Source organism: Salmo salar, chromosome ssa01, assembly GCF_905237065.1.
Source record: "Salmo salar chromosome ssa01, Ssal_v3.1, whole genome shotgun sequence".
Lineage (NCBI taxonomy): Eukaryota > Metazoa > Chordata > Actinopteri > Salmoniformes > Salmonidae > Salmo > Salmo salar.
This window is the reverse complement of record NC_059442.1, coordinates 57,938,421-57,955,744: the sequence shown is the minus strand read 5'-3', so window position 1 is coordinate 57,955,744 and position 17,324 is coordinate 57,938,421. Positions and strand designations below refer to the sequence as shown.

Here is a 17,324-nt window from a genome sequence, read left to right as displayed (position 1 = left end):
CATCAGCAAGGCAAAGGAGCTGATCGTGGACTTCAGGAAACGGAGGACCGAGCACACCCCCATCCACATCGACGGGGCTGTTGTGGAAAAGGTCCAGAGCTTCAAGTTCCTCTGTGTCCACATCACTAAGGAGCTATCATGGTCTACACACATCAACACAGTCGTGAAGAGGTCACGACAATGCCCCTTTCTGACCTTAGTATGAGGTCATTTTTCCATAGTAGATTGGTCAGGGCGTGACAGGGGAGTGTTTTTGTCTATGAATTTTGGGTTTTCTGTTTTCTATGTGGGTTGTCTAGATTGTCGTTCTATGTTGTATTTTCTATGTTGTGGCCGGATATGGTTTCCAATCAGAGGCAGGTGTTTTCGTTCTCTCTGATTGGAAGCCATACTTAGGCAGCCTGTTTTTCATGGGTTTTGTGGGTGGTTGTTTTCCGTTTCGTTGTTTGTACCTGACGTGACTGTTGTTGGTCGTTCTGTTATTTTGCGAAGTGTTTTCATTAAAAGTAAATATGAGCACTTCACACACCGCATTTTGGTCTCCTTTAGACGACCCTTATTACACCCTTCCACCTTAGGAGGCTGAAAAGATTCAGCATGGGCCCTCAGATCCTACTGTATGTGCTATGTGCACAGCCAAACAATGGAAATTATGGATTCGACTTCCACTTTACTTCCCTACTGCAGCGTGCTGGTGGCAAATTTGCCAGATTAAATTATTTGAGAGTCCGTTTATAAAGTATAAAAGTCACGTAAACAAGTGTATAAGTGTCATTTTATATTTATTTAATTTAAGTTCACTATTGTTAGCTAGACAAACCTACTAGTAGGCTAGTTCTGTTATGATAATAACGTTAGCTGTGTTGTGGTAAAGTTCTTTAAGGCCCAGGCCATCCAGCAAGCCAATAACTGTAACTATAATGATAAACTATAGGCTACATAACTATATAACGTTGGTGAGCATCCACACTAGAGGAAAGTTTATCCTTTTAGAGTCCTGCACCTGTTAATCAACTGATCAATGCATCCTACGTGCCTCTGCCTATAAGGTGGTACCACAAGATATTCATGAGGTCTCTAACACGTTCCGTGCGCGAGCGTTGCAAAATAAATGTACACATACATGTTATTCAATCATTTCATCCTAACTGCTCGTGTACGTTTGCGTAGCCAGGCACTAAAATAGAACATGGTTCTATTTTTGATGCATTACGTGCTGCAAGTCCCACCTCTGCCATTTCCTCATTGGTTTTTAGGAGCATATACCCACGTGGGTGATTGAAATATGTACTGAGGTCCACACTCCAGTCCAGTTGGTAGTGGTAATGTACCTTACAGTTGGTTGCCAACCACCATATAAAGTCCACAGAAGAAGAAGAGATTACTAGAAACTAACTAGGTTTCCCCTTTATCTGTAGATTAACTGTTGGAGTAGAGAACACACGATTTTGTGTTGACTCAATGGGTAACAATTCTAAAAAGATACAGAAAAAAAGTACCTTGTGCATTTCAGGTAAAAGAACAACCCAATGTTTATGTCCCAGGACAAATTAGCTAGCAACAGCAAGCTAGCTAGCTAAATGTCCATGAATGTTTAATGTGTTTCAACCTGTCCCCAAATTAATATAGTTGGTTCTGTGTTCGTTTTGATATTTCAACCTGCATGTTCTGATTGCGACTGGTGTGGATGCTGCACGCGGACGCATGCGTGGCCCCGGTCTAGTCAGCATTTAACACACAGATACTGGTTCAGAGTGACCATTCAGTGCTTTCAGTGTTCATTGTCGTAGTGACAACTGCAAATAATACTACATATAGGCTTAATGAAAAATAATATAGTAACTCTTATATAAATGTAACAATTCAAAAGCAAAAAATGGCATTTAGCCTGCATCTTTCACAGCATGTCATTGCCTCATTGCTTAAGTGGTTTGTAAGTGATTTCCAATTTTCTAAAGCTTGTCAATTCCTTTGGGTCTTCTTTTTCACTGTGCTCATCTCTGTATGTCCTGTGCAACTATTTGCAAATCATCAGTATAATGTTATCACAACAATGCACTTTCTCTCCTCAACTTTCCCCGACATGCATTTTCTATGCTGCTGTAGGCCTGTTTTACATTCAGCAATTGGCAAGAGGAAGCCTGCTTCTTTCCCCGAATAGGCTATTAGGTCTAGTATAAAACTTTTTTTTTAAATAAATGTCCCATAGCTTTTGTAGCCTATCACTATACACACAAAAGTATGTGGACACCCCTTCAAATTAGTGGACTCTGCTATATCTGCCATACCCGTTGCTGGCAAGTGTTTAAAATCGAGCACACAGCCATGCTAGAGCTTCTCCGGTCAACTGTAAGTGCAGTTATGGTGAAGTAGAAACGTCTAGGAGCAACAACAACTCAGCCGCGAGGTGGTAGGCCACCCAAGCTCACAGAACGGGACTGCCGAGCGCTGAAGCGCATAGAGTCTAAAAATTGTCTGTCCTTGGTTGCAACACTCATTACCAAGTTTCAAACTGCCTCTGGAAGCAACGTCAGCACAATAACGGGAGCTTCATGAAATGGGTTTCCATGGCCGAGCAGCCAGCCTAAGATCACCATGCGCAATGTCAAGCGTTGGCTAGAGGGGTGTAAAGCTCGCCTCTATTGGACTCTGGAGCAGTGGAAACGTGTTCTCTGGAGTGATGAATCACGCTTTACCATCTGGCAGTCTGGCGGACAAATCTGGGTTTGGCAGATGCCAGGAGAACGCTACCTGCCCGAATGCATAGTATCAACTGTAAAGTTTTGGTAGAGGAGGAATAATGGTCTGGGGCTGTTTTTCGTGGTTTGGGCTAGGCCCCTTAGTTCCACTGAAGGGAAATCTTAACGCTACAGCATACAATTACATTTTAGACGGTTTGTCGAGATCGGTGTGGAAGAACTTGACTGGCCTGCACAAAGCCCTGACCTCAAACCCATCGAACACCTTCGGGATGAATTGAAACTCTGACTGCGAGCCAGGCTTAATCACCCACCATAAGTGCCCAACCTCACTAATGCTCTTGTGGCTGAATTTAAGCAAGTCCCCTCTGCAATGTTCCAACATCTAGTAGAAATCCTTCCCAGAAGAGTGCAGGCTGCAAAGGGGGGACCAACTCCATATTAATGCCCATGATTTTGGAATGAGATGTTTGACAAGCAGGTGTACACATACTTTTGGTCACCTCAAACCCTGTCCTGCAAATGAAATCACACCTCAACTCATGCCTCATACCCTCATACAATCACTGCTGTGATCCCTTCCCAACAAAGTGTAAGTAGCCCTCTCATTCCTATTCCCCATAATATGGTACTGTAAATGTCTTTATTAAATGCTTTAGGTTAAAATAATGAGTCTTTCACAATTTTTGAAACATGCTTTGTCGTCTCTGTGCGGTCCGCGCTTATCGCGTGGGTCTCCCATCCTCCAATTTTCTTAAGTCACCAGCCTCCACTGACACATACACGGTCACTGTTCGATTACCAATGGCAGTTAGGGTTATGTGATATCTGACACACAAACATATTGTAAAAACAGATAAAACCTATTCAATTATGGTCTCCCCATCAAACAACTGATGCTGCCGTCTGGCAAAAGCATCTCCAGTCCATCTGTAGAAATAGGCAAAGTTGAGGCAGTGTTCAGCAGACGCACAAAAAAGGGAGTTGCTATTACTGGACATTTGTGCTGTACTGTATTATTAGTAATCACCTCATTGTGGATGTGTTCAGTGCCAGGTCTCGCTGCATCTCATGCATCTGTGAACACAGTCACTGTTCTATTACCAATGGCAGTTAGGTGACACACACACACACACACACACACACACACAGATCACATTATCAATGGTGGTTTTGAATAACCTGGTGGAACCAACCTGATCGCTTTGTTTACCTTTCTATTTCACTTCAGACGATCAGGCTGGTTCCACCAGACTAGGTTACGCCCTGGACATTATATACATCTAAGAAGTAAAAATAGCAACAAATAGCGTCTTTTTAGATTAAATTATGTTTCACAATTGGGTTATCAAATGTATCAAAGAAATGAAGTGGGTTACCTTCTGTATTTGTACAAATGATGACCCTGTGAAAGCTGTTGCCGCTGACAGGTGAAGGTTGCTGGCTGGATACTTGCCAACATGTGGTTACTGTTACATTCATAGGAATACTCACAGAGAGGGTGTCTGCATGATGCTGATGAGGGCACCTTGCTGGTCTTCTCTATGCTGCATGTTCGGCTGCAAACTGGACATCTCTCGAACAACTGCAGAAGACAATGTTATGAGGTGGTGTTGACTGGGAGGACCTGTGATAGGGTGATAAAATAGACAGCCAAGTGGTGAATTACATTTTGTTCTTTAGAAAGGACAAAGCTTTTTGCAAATACACTTCACAACCAAAAGTATTCTACTAGTTGTATGTATGTATCTGCTTGGCTGGGGAATGAACCTACTAGTTTTTCAAGCCGGGTATTTTTTAATACAACTTTTTACACAAGACAAATGACCTGCCCTTGTTGGGAGGAGGTGTCACAAGGGTACTTGTGTGGCATGACACACTTTTATTCTGAGGTCTTTTCTGACAAGTTGTGAAAATAGCAAGTGAAACAGTGAATGAAATGATTTTCGGAGGTCGGTAAACTGTTGCAATCACATTGACGGACATGTTATGATATCCACCTTACTCCTTCTGGTAGGTCTCCTTCTGGTAGGTCTCCTTCTGGTAGCATCTGTTCATGACCAGGAGATCAGTCTGGCACCCAACTCTGCACTTTGTCTAACAGAAAAACAGAGTCAACAATTGTCATCCTCCCTCAATTATAAGATAGCTCGAGAAATAATGTAATCTTGTTTGGAGGCTAATTTAATGCTTTACAGATGTAGACTGACTGGCTCCATTGGATTAGATTCAGGCCGGTGAAGCCATTACACAATGCAACCAACTGTGACATATTTTGCTATGGCCCTGGGTTGGTTTGAGTTTGTTGCTGCTAGTTAGTCAACTGTTGTAGTCAGACATGAGTTAACTAGTGGCAACATGGCTGCATTCAATATTTATTTCTGCCCTTCACATGGGTTGCACCTCGGTGGCTAATGTGACTGTTTCGTCTAAATTACACTAACTTAGTGACATGGAAATACGATGATATTGCTAAAGTAGGCAAATTAGTAGGAAACAACTTTGCCATTACTCTTACTAGCAAAGTTAGTCAAAAATAGCTAGCAATACTAATGTTAGCTAGCTAAAATACAGTGGTCCCCTCAATCTTAGTTAGCTGGCTAAAGTTATAGTGCATCTAAAGTCAATCTGGCCACATCACAATCATAATAAAACATTATTATTTTGAAATGTTATCATGTTTCCAAGCAAAATCTGAGTTGTATTGAGGTAGGCTAACATTAGCCAGCTAGCTAACTAGGTAGCGAACTTCAGCCATGCTAGCGATGATAGTGATAATGATAATCAAAATCCTGCATTGCATGGTCATTCGGTATAGGGCTTTTCAGTCTAAAACGGCCATGATCCTTTGAACACGTTGGGCGCGGTGAATCAACGGAGCCCAATTCAATGAAGGGAAGTGAAGTGGCGATTTGCACGTGGAGCTTGGCAAAAGGGGGCATGATTTGTTGACATAATTGTAATCCAAACCCAACCTTCATTTACTCGTTCCAAACACTGTTTTAGACGAGAATGACTTTATGACCAAAATTATCCTATTTACAGTACACTTTGTAGTCAATATTTACACCAGAATAAATGTTTCGGACTCATATTGATGCCACATAGGCCATTTTCAAAGGGATTAGTTGGTTTTTACGGACATTCGCTCTTTCAGGTTGAATTAGAAAATCCTTTTTGCCTCTTAACCCCTGTGCGGCCTCCGTCCTATATCGACATTAGCATAACAAAATTTAATAATTAAAAAAAAAAAAAAAAACATTTCAAATTATATCGTTTTATAGATACACCTCTCCTGAATCGAACCACGTTGTCCGATTTCAAAAAGGCTTTACAGCAAAAGCAAAACATTAGATTATGTTAGAGGAGTATATCGTAAAAGTAGCCACATAGCCATTTTCCGGCCAACCACATGCATCACAAATAACCAAAAAACAGCTAAATGCAGCACTAACCTTTGACAATCTTCATCAGATGACACACCTAGGACATCATGTTACACAATACATGCATTCTTTTGTTCGATAAAGTTCACATTTATATATAAAAACAGCATTTTACATCGGTGCGTAACGTTGACTAACTATTTTCCCTCAAATGCATCCGATGAAACAGAGCTACAATTTACTAAATTACTATTCGAAAACATTTTTAAAATGTAATATTGTCATTCTAAGATTTATAGATGAATATCTCTTGAAAGCACCTGTAATGCCAGATTTAAAATTAACTTTACTGGGTAATCATACTTTGCGATGAAAGGGGATGCGAAACTCTGAAAAATAGGCTAACGTTACAGGTCAGCGCCATCTTGGAACAATCGCATATCACATCTAGTCTTGTATACTATTGTCAATAATCCCTTACCTTTGGTTGTCTTCATCAGAAAGCACTTCCAGGAATCCCAGGTCCACAACAAATGTATTTTCGTTCAAAAAAAATACTCCTTTATGTTCCAAGAGCTTGTTCTTGTTAGCGCGTCTGAAGGCTGCTCCAAAACTTCCGTCGGCCACGGCACAGCCATTTCGAGAAAATGCATTTTCCCCCCATTTAGGTTTCGTTCAAACATGTCAAACGTTGTATAACATAAATCTTCAGGGCGTTTTTCAACAAGAGAGCCAATAAGATTCGAGGGGGACGATTGCATTGTGTTTCAAAACGTTTCGAAAGGGGAGGGTAACCAGGGGCGTCGGCGTCATAATGGTGATGGCCCTCTCCGTGTGACCACGTTCCACTGCGTCTCATTCATTCAATTTTCACAGTAGGAGTCTCAAATCACTTTGTAAAGACTGGGGACATCTAGTGGAAGCAATAGGAAGTGCTCAATGAACCATAGCTCACGGTGTGATTAATAGGCAACGTGATGAAGTTGAGTTCGCAATTCAGAATTCCACTTCCTGTTTCGATCTGTCTCGGGGTTTTGACTGCCATATGAGTTCTGTTATACTCACAGACACCATTCAAACAGTTTTAGAAACTTTAGGGTGTTTTCTATCCACAAGTATTAATTATATGCATATCCTAGCTTCTGAGTTTGAGTAGGAGGCCGTTTAAAATGGGCATGAATTTTTTTCAAAAATCGCTTTTTGCGCCCCCTATCCTAGGGGAACGCCAAGAGGTTTCTAATGGTTGAGGTAAACCTGAGTGTTTTAGATGGCCTAAAAGCTTTGGGCCTTGGTAACAAGTGATCTGTGGTGTGACTTGATAGATGTTTGGAGATGCGTAATGCCGTGTCACACGGACTGATTGCTGTGGTCGCCATCCCCCCATTCAAGATCAAATATTTAATGAAGGCTAAATTGTGTTAGAAACTCTTTACTTACATGTGACTGGTATTTAATTGAGTGTAACATTGAAGTGACTCACAGCATAATTACAATTTGTCACTCATTATGATAGCAGGAACCAACCTCAAAGTCCTGAATTGTGTATCTTCTAGAGCTCTGAATGACATTTCCATAACAGGTATAGGGCCACAGGGACTGCAGCTTGCCTCTAGCTGTAAGTACTCATAATGAGTCAAAAGTGTCATTCAATTCCGCTTGTTTTGTATCGACCAGTGTGTCCATTACCTACCTCCAATAGACAAAAGAGCAGCACTAGTGCCCTACTAAACCTTGGCTGAGTCTGCAATACCACATTACATGTCTTCCCCGGTTTTTTACCCTCTTTAGCCCAGCTAGGTAATGGGCTTCCATAGTGTCTTCCTTAGCCAAAGACGATTCATCATTTTTATTTCCGCCCTAGCCTCAGTGTGTTGACGGATGCTAATGCATTCCTGTGAGGTCTGGCAGGGTTTGGCCATGAGCAGTCAGCAGGCATGTGGATGGCACGGCCTTATTAAATCACTGCAGTTTAATCTCAAATGTCACAGCAGATTAACCAGCCTTATCAATGAGAGACATAATTAACTGTTCTGTGACACGCCTCATGGCAGGCTAGGCCTACAGGGGAGAAATATTGCCGCTTGCTCTTTAATTTATAGTCAGTGCTGATAATGTCAGAGCAGGAACGGCAGTGGCAGATTATAATTAAGACAGACTTTCACTCTGAGCTGCAGAGACAACAACACTTTCTCACACTCATTCGCATTATATTATGTTTTTTTGTGTCCCTCCATTTCTTATGATATATTACAGTACTTCCTTCAATTTTATGATATGATACGAATGGTCCGGTGGTGGAAAAGCAGTCTCACAGTATCATACGTCTTAGCAGTCTCACAGTATCATATGTCTTAGCAGTCTTACAGTATCATACGTCTTAGTAGTCATACAGTATAATTGTTGCGTTAGCATTTGTGGCTAATGTTAGCTAGGTGGCTACTATCCCAGAGTCAGATGAACTCATGGATACCACTTGTATGTCTCTGCTTTACCAGAAGCATACCACCCTGCATCCCACTGCTTGCTTGCTTCTGAAGCTAAGCAGAGTTGGTCCTTGATGGGAGACCAGATGCTGCTGGAAGTGGTGTTGGAGGGCCAGTAGGAGGCACCTTTTCCTCAGGTCAAAAAATAAATAAATAATAATAATATCCCAATTCCCCAGGGCAGTGATTGGGAATATTGCACTGTGTAGGGTGCTGTTTTTCGGATGGGATGTTAAAACGGGTGTCCTGACTTTCTGTGGTCACTAAAAATCCCATGGCACTTATTATAAGAGTAGGGGTGTTAACCCTGGTGTCCTGGCTAAATTCCCAATCTGACCCACATACCATCATGGTCACCTAATCATCCCCAGTTTACAATTGGCTCATTCATCCATGTAACTATTCCCCAGGTCGTTGCTGTAAATGAAAATGTGTTCTCAGTCAACTTACCTGGTAAAATAGGGGTTACATTTTATTTTAAAAGTTTCTAACTAGTGTTACGCAATTGCTAAATACTGTTAGCACAATGACTGGCTTCCAGTTAGCATTGGCTCGTCAAACTACCTCTAACTTCCTTCATACTGGATGCAGAGACATAAAAATAGTATCTATGTGTTCATTTGACTCTGGGGAAGTAGACAAAGGGCTTCATTGCCAAAGTATCCCTTTAAGTAACCAGAGCATTATTACATATACAGATTGTAGGTAGAGGAGAGTCGTGATGAAAGTAACACGGGCGAAAATAACACTTTTTTCTCAAATAACATAGAAGCTAGAATGACATAGTGAAGTCAGCCCGTTCCTAATGTGGAGGACGAGGTCCCTGCAAAAAAACAGCCCAGTCTACCCATGTATCGCCAAATTATCAACAAAAGGTGGTTATGAGCGAGTTTAAAAAAAGTTTAAAAAACGGACTTGGAAGGGTTTTTTGGTTGTAGAGTTGTTGACAAAACGGACATTTTCTTATGTAATTTTCTTAACTAAATGACAGCATAGGTTTCAAGTATTATAATAGTTATTCTTGGGTGTTAGCCTGGTAGAAGTTACAGGAGATGCGGGTGGGACGAAAGTAACACAATGTTAACTGATGACCTGGAATAAAATAACATTTAAGCACAGGCCATTGTCTCCTCTAGTTCATATTGCTTTTGTAAAGTTAGCAAAATATCAACAAGTGACTGAATGTTTGAAAATTATATATGGCATCATTAGAATAATGCCTTAATCAATTGACTTGATCGATCAGCTTCTCACATAAGCTTTTATGGACAGGTTAGTGGTTAAAAATATGTATCATTATGATTCTGGGGGTCAAACCATAGAAATGTGATAAGCATGATGAGTTTGCCGTTTGTGAAAAGTATAAAAACGTTTATTCTATCAAGACATGAGTAACGCGCATGGGCAAGGACAACTGGAGGTCACCTGATTGGTAGGGCTAAGCATGAATAGTAATTGAAAATGGTGAAAAACATCTCTTACTACATTCCCATTGAAGTGAGATGATGTGATTAATTTGAGTCCAATTAATATTGTAAGGCGATGTTGACACATGGTTTATTTTAAATTAACATTTCTAACCTACAGCATGAATTATTCAAATCGACACAAACATGAAATGATTGCTAATTGTACATTTGTTGAAAGTAATGAGCATTACAAACCACAAACATGGAGATAAGACAGATATTGTGCACTTCCTGCCAGCTGTTACTTCCGTCCCAAAGCTGTGTTAAAGCCAATTTAAGCTTGATCCGAAAATGTGGTCTGACGCTCCTTATAGAAGGTTGAGGAGTTGAGGAGCCTCTGGAGGCATGCAGAGGCCAAATTGAACTCGGTACCGTATCCCTGTGCGCCTCACAAGTGTTGTAACAATGCGGAGGGCTCCGTATCGCTCTTCATTGACATGATTGGTTGACGGTAGGTGGGGGTGGTACTATATAAACACGAACTCACTTCCTTGACAACAGTTCTACTCCACAGCTCTGCGCTGCGCCGCGAAGCGCAATAAGTATGAATGCACTGACTTCTGTAGAACAGGGGCGAAAATCTGATATCCACTTTGGAGGGGACAATTACATGACATTTTCTCAAGAGCAATTCCTGAGGGGGACACCAAAAGTAGTGCTGTAACACATAGCCTACATTGTAATATGGTAAATGTATATTGAGGAACCAAAGAAATAAGGTGTTTGCCGTACTCCTAACTACCGGTACCCAAAACTACACAACTAATCACAACAGCAATACCATTGCCTTTAACAAATCTTAGTTCAGTCACCAGTTTAAGTTGAGAGTGGGGGTATCCATGGCATTTTCCAATTATGTTCCTATTTTACAAGTAAAAAAAATTGAGAACCTTTCATAATGTTGCCAAACAAAGACTCAACAAACTTACCTGAGACTCCCTGTCTCTGCCAGTCTGTCCCTGCATATTTGTCCCCAACTCTGCTGTCTGTGTGCCATCTGTTGCCTGCTCTGCCTAATGACATCATTGTGAAACATTTCCATTAGAATTTCATTTCTTTCTTATGAACATTTTATCAACTAGTCTTTGAGATATTAGGCTACTAGGGTTCTTACTATGCGTTTTGGTGTATTGAAAAATACTCTGATGTCCGTCCTTTATTTGTCTGCCATTTTTCTACCTGGCTGGCTACACACACAGTGTGTAGGTTATTTACAGTAGGAGATGGGCTTCTATCATCTTCAATCATTCTATATGGGCTTCGATCTAAAAGGTAGCTAGCAAATGTGAAACGGATTAAAATGACGAGTTGACAGCTGTATGAGTTCACCATTTACACAACATATGCTGCAACCTTTTGTAATTTTAATAGTTTGTTTCATATTGGCTGGCTTCCAACAATAGCTGAATTTGCAAAGCTAGCGAGCACCAATTCAGTTTCAGTGGTGTTTGCTATAATCTTTGCTACCCGGGTTAAATAAAGGTGAAATAAAATAAATAAATAAAAGTTCCCTTGCGACAATTTAGCTTTTGCAACGAGACCATTAAATATATTTAAGACAATGGTAGAAGAGAGTGTAGTTCTGTTCAGTTTGGACTTCAGTTTATCGCTAACCTTATCACAGGGACTTTGAAGCACTAACTTACATCATCTGCATGCTGATTCCATCTTTGACGACGCCACATAAATGGAATAGGTACTAGCTAGCTTAATAGTTAATATTTGCGCGCTAGCTCTGCATATCCTCTTGAGCATCTGATCCCGTTAGCGGGATCAAAATCCAGCGAAAAATCATATCGCCAATTAGCATTAAAAAATTATCATAATTTTTTACAAAAATAAAAAATATATATATTTTTTTTTTATAGATACACCTCTCCTGAATCGACCCACGTCGTCCGATTTCAAAAAGGTTTTACAGGAAAAGCAAATCATTAGATTATATTAGATGAGTCCATCGTAAAAAGCAGCTTCATAGCCATTTTCCGACCAACCACTTCCATCACATATTATCAATAAACAGCTAAATGTAGCACTAACCTTTTACAAACTTCATCAGATGGCACCCCTAGGACATCATGTTATACAATGCATGCATTCTTTTGTTCAATAAAGGTCATATTTATATATAAAAACAGCATTTTACATCTCTGTCTGACGTTGACTACCTAATTTCCCCTCAAAAGCGTCCCGGTAAACAATGCTACGTTTCAATAAATTGCTATACTATAACGATTTTTTAAATGTATATTGTCAATCTAACATTTATAGATGAATATCTCTTGAGAACACCCGTCATACCAGATTTTAAATTAACTTTACTGGGTAATCACACTTTGCGATAAAAGGAGATGCGATACTCAGAAAATCAGCTAATATACAGTGCTCGGCGCCATCTTGGACGCAACAGTATGAACCATCTCATCTTCAATAATATTGTCAATAATCGCCTACCTTTAGTTGTCTTCATCAGAAAGCATCCCAGGTCCACAACAGATGTATTTTCGGTCAAAAAGTCCATACTTCACGTTCCATTAGCCTGATGTTGGTAGCGCGTCCTATGGCTCTCTCCAAACGCAGCTCTGCACTTCATACTGAAAGCAATCCTCGCGCATGTAGGTTCGTTCAAACATGTCAAACGTTGTATAAAATAAATGTTCAGGGCCTCTAACACCAAGAGAGCCAATAAGATTCGAGGGGGATGATTTCATTGCCTTTAAAACCGTTTCCAAAGGTGGGGGCAGACATGGCCGCCGGCGTCATAATGGTGATGGCCCATCCCCTGTGACCAATTTCAAACTCCTGTCATTCACTGAGTTTTGACTCTATAAGGCTCAAACCACTGTGAAAGGACTGGCGACATCTAGTGGAAGCAATAGGAAGTGCCAAAATATTCCTAAACCCCTGTGTTTTTCAATGGGATAGGTTTAAAGTCAATACAACACATCAGGTATCCACTTCCTGTCAGAAAATGTCTCAGGGTTTTGCCTGCCAAATGAGTTCTGTTATACTCACAGACACCATTCAAACAGTTTTAGAAACTTTAGAGTGTTTTCTATCCATATATAATAAGTATATGCATGCCCTATCTTCTGAGTTTGATTAGTAGGCCGTTGAAAATGGGAACGATTTTTTTTCAAAATGCGCTGTGGCGCCCCCTATCCTAGGGTATCCTCAAGAGGATATTCAGCTAGTGTGTGTGTGCGCGATTGACTGGATGAACCTCACGGCAGTTACGTAGCAAGCTAAGGAACTGGCAGTGGATCAAACCATTGTGAGGCAAAGGGCGGGGGGTCGCAATCTTTTGAAACTTAAAAACGCGCTATTAAGTGTCTATAATTAGCACAATTGCTTTCATTGCGTATTATTAATATTATTTAAATTACATAGTTATGTTTCAGTGATATATTGGGGGGGACAAATGATATTTTTCCCAGGATGGGGGGGTCGTGTCCCCCCCGGGATTTCCGCCCCAGCTGTAGAGGCTGTATCACCGTAAATGCTGCATGGACAATGCAGATGTCAGATTGACCATGCAGCGCCTTTAACTCCCGCCCCGCCGTCAGGCACAAAAGTAATGTTCCGGTCGTTCTGTTCTCTGTGTATTTAATTTAAACTAATTTACCCTAGAAAGGAAATTACAGTTGCTAATAGTAGAGGACATACTGTATATAAATTGTTTGTCATAAAATATGGTGTCTCTAGCTCTATCTTTTGTCCCTTTTCTCCCATACCCCAAAAACATGACCTGGCTGGAGACAAAGGAAAAGATATATTTGAGATTTACTTCGAAGGATACAAGACCATCTTTTAGGGAAAATAATATTAAACCAGTAATCCAAATTGCCACGTTGCATAGATAATTGGGTGTAAAAAATCTATCATTTGGCATCTTATGTTCATTGTTTCTCATCTCATCTTTTGTTTGACTTCGACAGGCTGGTGATTCGTCAGAAGCCATCGTAGCGAGAGGAGTGATTGGCCAGATTCCCAGCATCGTCATCACCTCCGAGACCAGCCCTTTCTTACCTGTCCTTAGGGCCAGTTCCCGTGGTTCCCGTACAAGGCCATCCAATGGCAGAATAGATGTGGGGTCTGTTACTAAGGAGCCACAGGAGAGTGTCCAGCAGAGGTCAACACTTCCCTCTAACTCCTCTAACAGTGACGCCTCTACACCACTCATCTGATCACAACCACAGTACATGATAAATTATAATAAATGCCAGGGTCTGTACTCAACATGAAACTTTTTTGCAAGTCAAGTTAACCCCCATGTGAATACTCTTGCTGGATGTTCTCTATTGAAAAGGTTTTGTTTTGTCTCTTTGTTAATGTGGTACAACCAGGGCCGGCTCCAAGCATAAGTGACGTAAGCGGTCGCTTTGGGTCTCCGGCCGCCATGGGGCCCCCGAACCAGGAACTCATTTCAGGTCTCAACATACTGTTCTCTACACCACATTGCAAAATGTCTAGGAAAAGTACCATAAAACTAAATCAATGTATCTCCGCCATCAACAGGGAGGCCACAGTGGGGGTGGGCGAAATCCCACTTAGGGCCCCCAAAAGGCTAGACAAAGTACAGAAATGGAATTGGTTGTGTTGTCTGCTAAGCTTTCACCTGGTCCTCTTGAGTGAGCTACAATCGTAAGGAAGTCTGTAAAATCAGACAGCAGCCCAACTGTTTCAAACCCATTTCAAACATTTCCCCTAGCCCAAGACCCCTCATCTAAGATCTGCTAAAGGCTGAAACCGATTAAGTAGAACTATTGTGTGAAGTAATGCAGACATGACTAAAAAAGGCTGAGCTGGAAATGGCTATCTGAGGGATCTATCTTAGCTGGGAGACACTGCCAGTGGTTGGTGGAAATGTCAGGCTGTCTAGGGCAGGGGTTCTCAAACCTCTCATTGGGGACCCCCAGCTGTTCAATGTATTTTAACTATTCCACAGCTAGCACACCTGATTCAAATAGTCAATTCATCATCAAGCCCTTGACTATGTGAACCTGGTGAGTTACAGTAGTTCAGGGCTACAACAAAATTGTGAAGAGTCTGGTGTTCTCCGAGGAGAGGTTTGAGAACCACTGGTCCAGGGTATTGATTGAAGTCCTTAATATGGGTCCAGGCTGTAGTCAGCCCAGATTCTTTCTCGAGGCCCCTGGCCTGTGTGACAGAATCTGGCCTGACTACAACCTGGACCCACATTAAGAACTTCCATCAATACCCTGGCCTTAAATGTCTTGAGCATTAGAATGTGTAGGACGCTGCACAATAAATCCACAACTCAGGGCTGAATTTGATAGAACCTGCAATTTAATTGTGCAAGACAAATTCCTTCTTGATGGTAATAAAGTATTCTTGTCACAGTTGTCGTCGGATGAAGCGGACCAAGACGCAGCGGGGAAATGTGCACTCATCTTCTTTTTTATTTAGTTGGCAAAGAAGGTGAACCAAAAATAAACACGTACATAAAACACAATGACGAAAACAGGCCGGTAAGGCATTAAGGCTATACCTAGCACAATCTCCCACAAAACACATACCTATATATAGGACTCTCAATCAGAGGCAACTAAAAACACCTGCCTCCAATTGAGAGTCCAACACCCAATTACCTTGACATAGAAATACTAAACTAGAGAGAACATAGAAATACAAAAAACATAGAACATAACCCAAAACCCGGAAATAATAAATCAAACACCCTTCTAAACAAACCACCACCCCGAACCACATAAAACAAATACCCTCTGCCACGTCCTGACCAAACTACAATAACAAATAACCCCTATTACTGGTCAGGACGTGACAATTCTATTGCTGTATTTACGCAGTATAACTCTTTTCCCCATAGACAAATAAAATCACTGAATGGTTTTAACTATTGTAGATGCGTCCAGTTTATGGAATAAGAAGTGGTTGGTCAATGGGCAGTAGCTTAGTTGGTAAACAAAGACACTGCAATAACATTAACTATGGCAGATTTGAATTCCAGCCTCAGTTTCTCACCCGTTCCTCTGACTTCAATCACCAGACTAGTGTTAACTCATACTACTGTGTTTTGATGGAACCAAATAGACTGACAGACTACAGGACACAATGGTTGAGAGTGATTGATAGCACTTGTGTGTGTACAGGTGAACAGTCCATGTACATCTGTTGAGTGTCTGGTCTCCTATTTATTATGGTCTCCTGCTTTTTAGATTATGCTTGTAATTACGCAGTGTAAAATGTTATTTGCTTTGTAAGAAGCTGCATTTATTACCAGTAAGTATTGTATTTCAAAATTTTCAATATTTTGAAAAGATTTCCACACTAAGATAACCATACGTATTTCTATTTCCGTACCGCGGGGGTCTTTCTGATTGTAATTCATGGGAGAATCGGTATCAGACAATTCATTTTGGAGCTAAGGGCTCTAATGGAACAGTTGAAATAATGGATAATAATAACTTAACTCCTTGTGCAAGCAAAGAAAATATGCATTTTTTTCATCAGTGGTGTGTTTCCAGCAAACGGACTTGTTGCTGATTAAAAAAAAATCAGCGTAGGATGAGGTAGCGCACAAAAAAGTACTTTTTCGCTTAAGTTTTCATTTACAGAATCAAAATCGAAAGTTCAATGTGTTTCCATCGCATTTTAAACTCTTAAAAAATAAAAGTTTACATGATGAGATGAATATGGATACTTTATATCAAGCATCGATCATCATATCACCCGAATAAGACCCTCTTTATTTATTGGAAAGGCGTGTGAAGTTCATCAGAATTTATTTAATCTGTAGCCTAATAAACTGCATGGTTTCCCGAGTCGAAGTGGGAGGACCGTATCATGTCATCGCATGACTCCAAGTTTACTCCGATATGATGGTTATTATATCAATATTTGTGTGTAAAGGCGTTTTCTCCGCCATTTCTAGCATAATTCGTTTTACCGACGCAAAACGATCCCACCATGTCGAACAAACAAATTATCTGTCAACATTTATACAATTTTACCAAAACTTCCTAATTACATCACAGGTTCACAACTGTAGTGATTTTTTTAATATGATATGACTTTACACGCATAAAAACTGGATGGAAACGTGGTTAGTGATTCACAACGTCGCATGGCCAGAAAAGTAGGCAGAGAGACTTGAGAGTTCAGCTTCATTCCAGATGGAAAGGGATTGAAAGGTTGATACAAAAGCATTCCTAACGGTGAAAACATATTTTCACCCCCTGCTCTCAGTATCTCAGAGGTGAAAGTGTTTCTAAAATAGATTCAATTGCAGTATGTTTTCCAAAT

General features: G+C 40.7%; 1 protein-coding gene across 2 annotated transcripts in view; it reads left to right on the top strand.

Annotated features, from left to right (window-relative positions):
• opn4a (opsin 4a (melanopsin)) overlaps positions 1-15,669 on the top strand; it is an 87,771-nt gene extending 72,102 nt beyond the window's left edge. The window contains 3 exon segments of one of the 2 annotated variants that reach the window (NM_001279057.1): positions 13,976-14,169; positions 14,384-14,467; positions 15,402-15,669. In NM_001279057.1, coding sequence (NP_001265986.1) covers positions 13,976-14,169; positions 14,384-14,405 — 216 coding nt within the window. In that variant the 3' untranslated portion in view covers positions 14,406-14,467; positions 15,402-15,669. 2 annotated transcript variants of the gene reach the window in all.
• Positions 15,670-17,324: the final 1,655 nt, after the last annotated feature.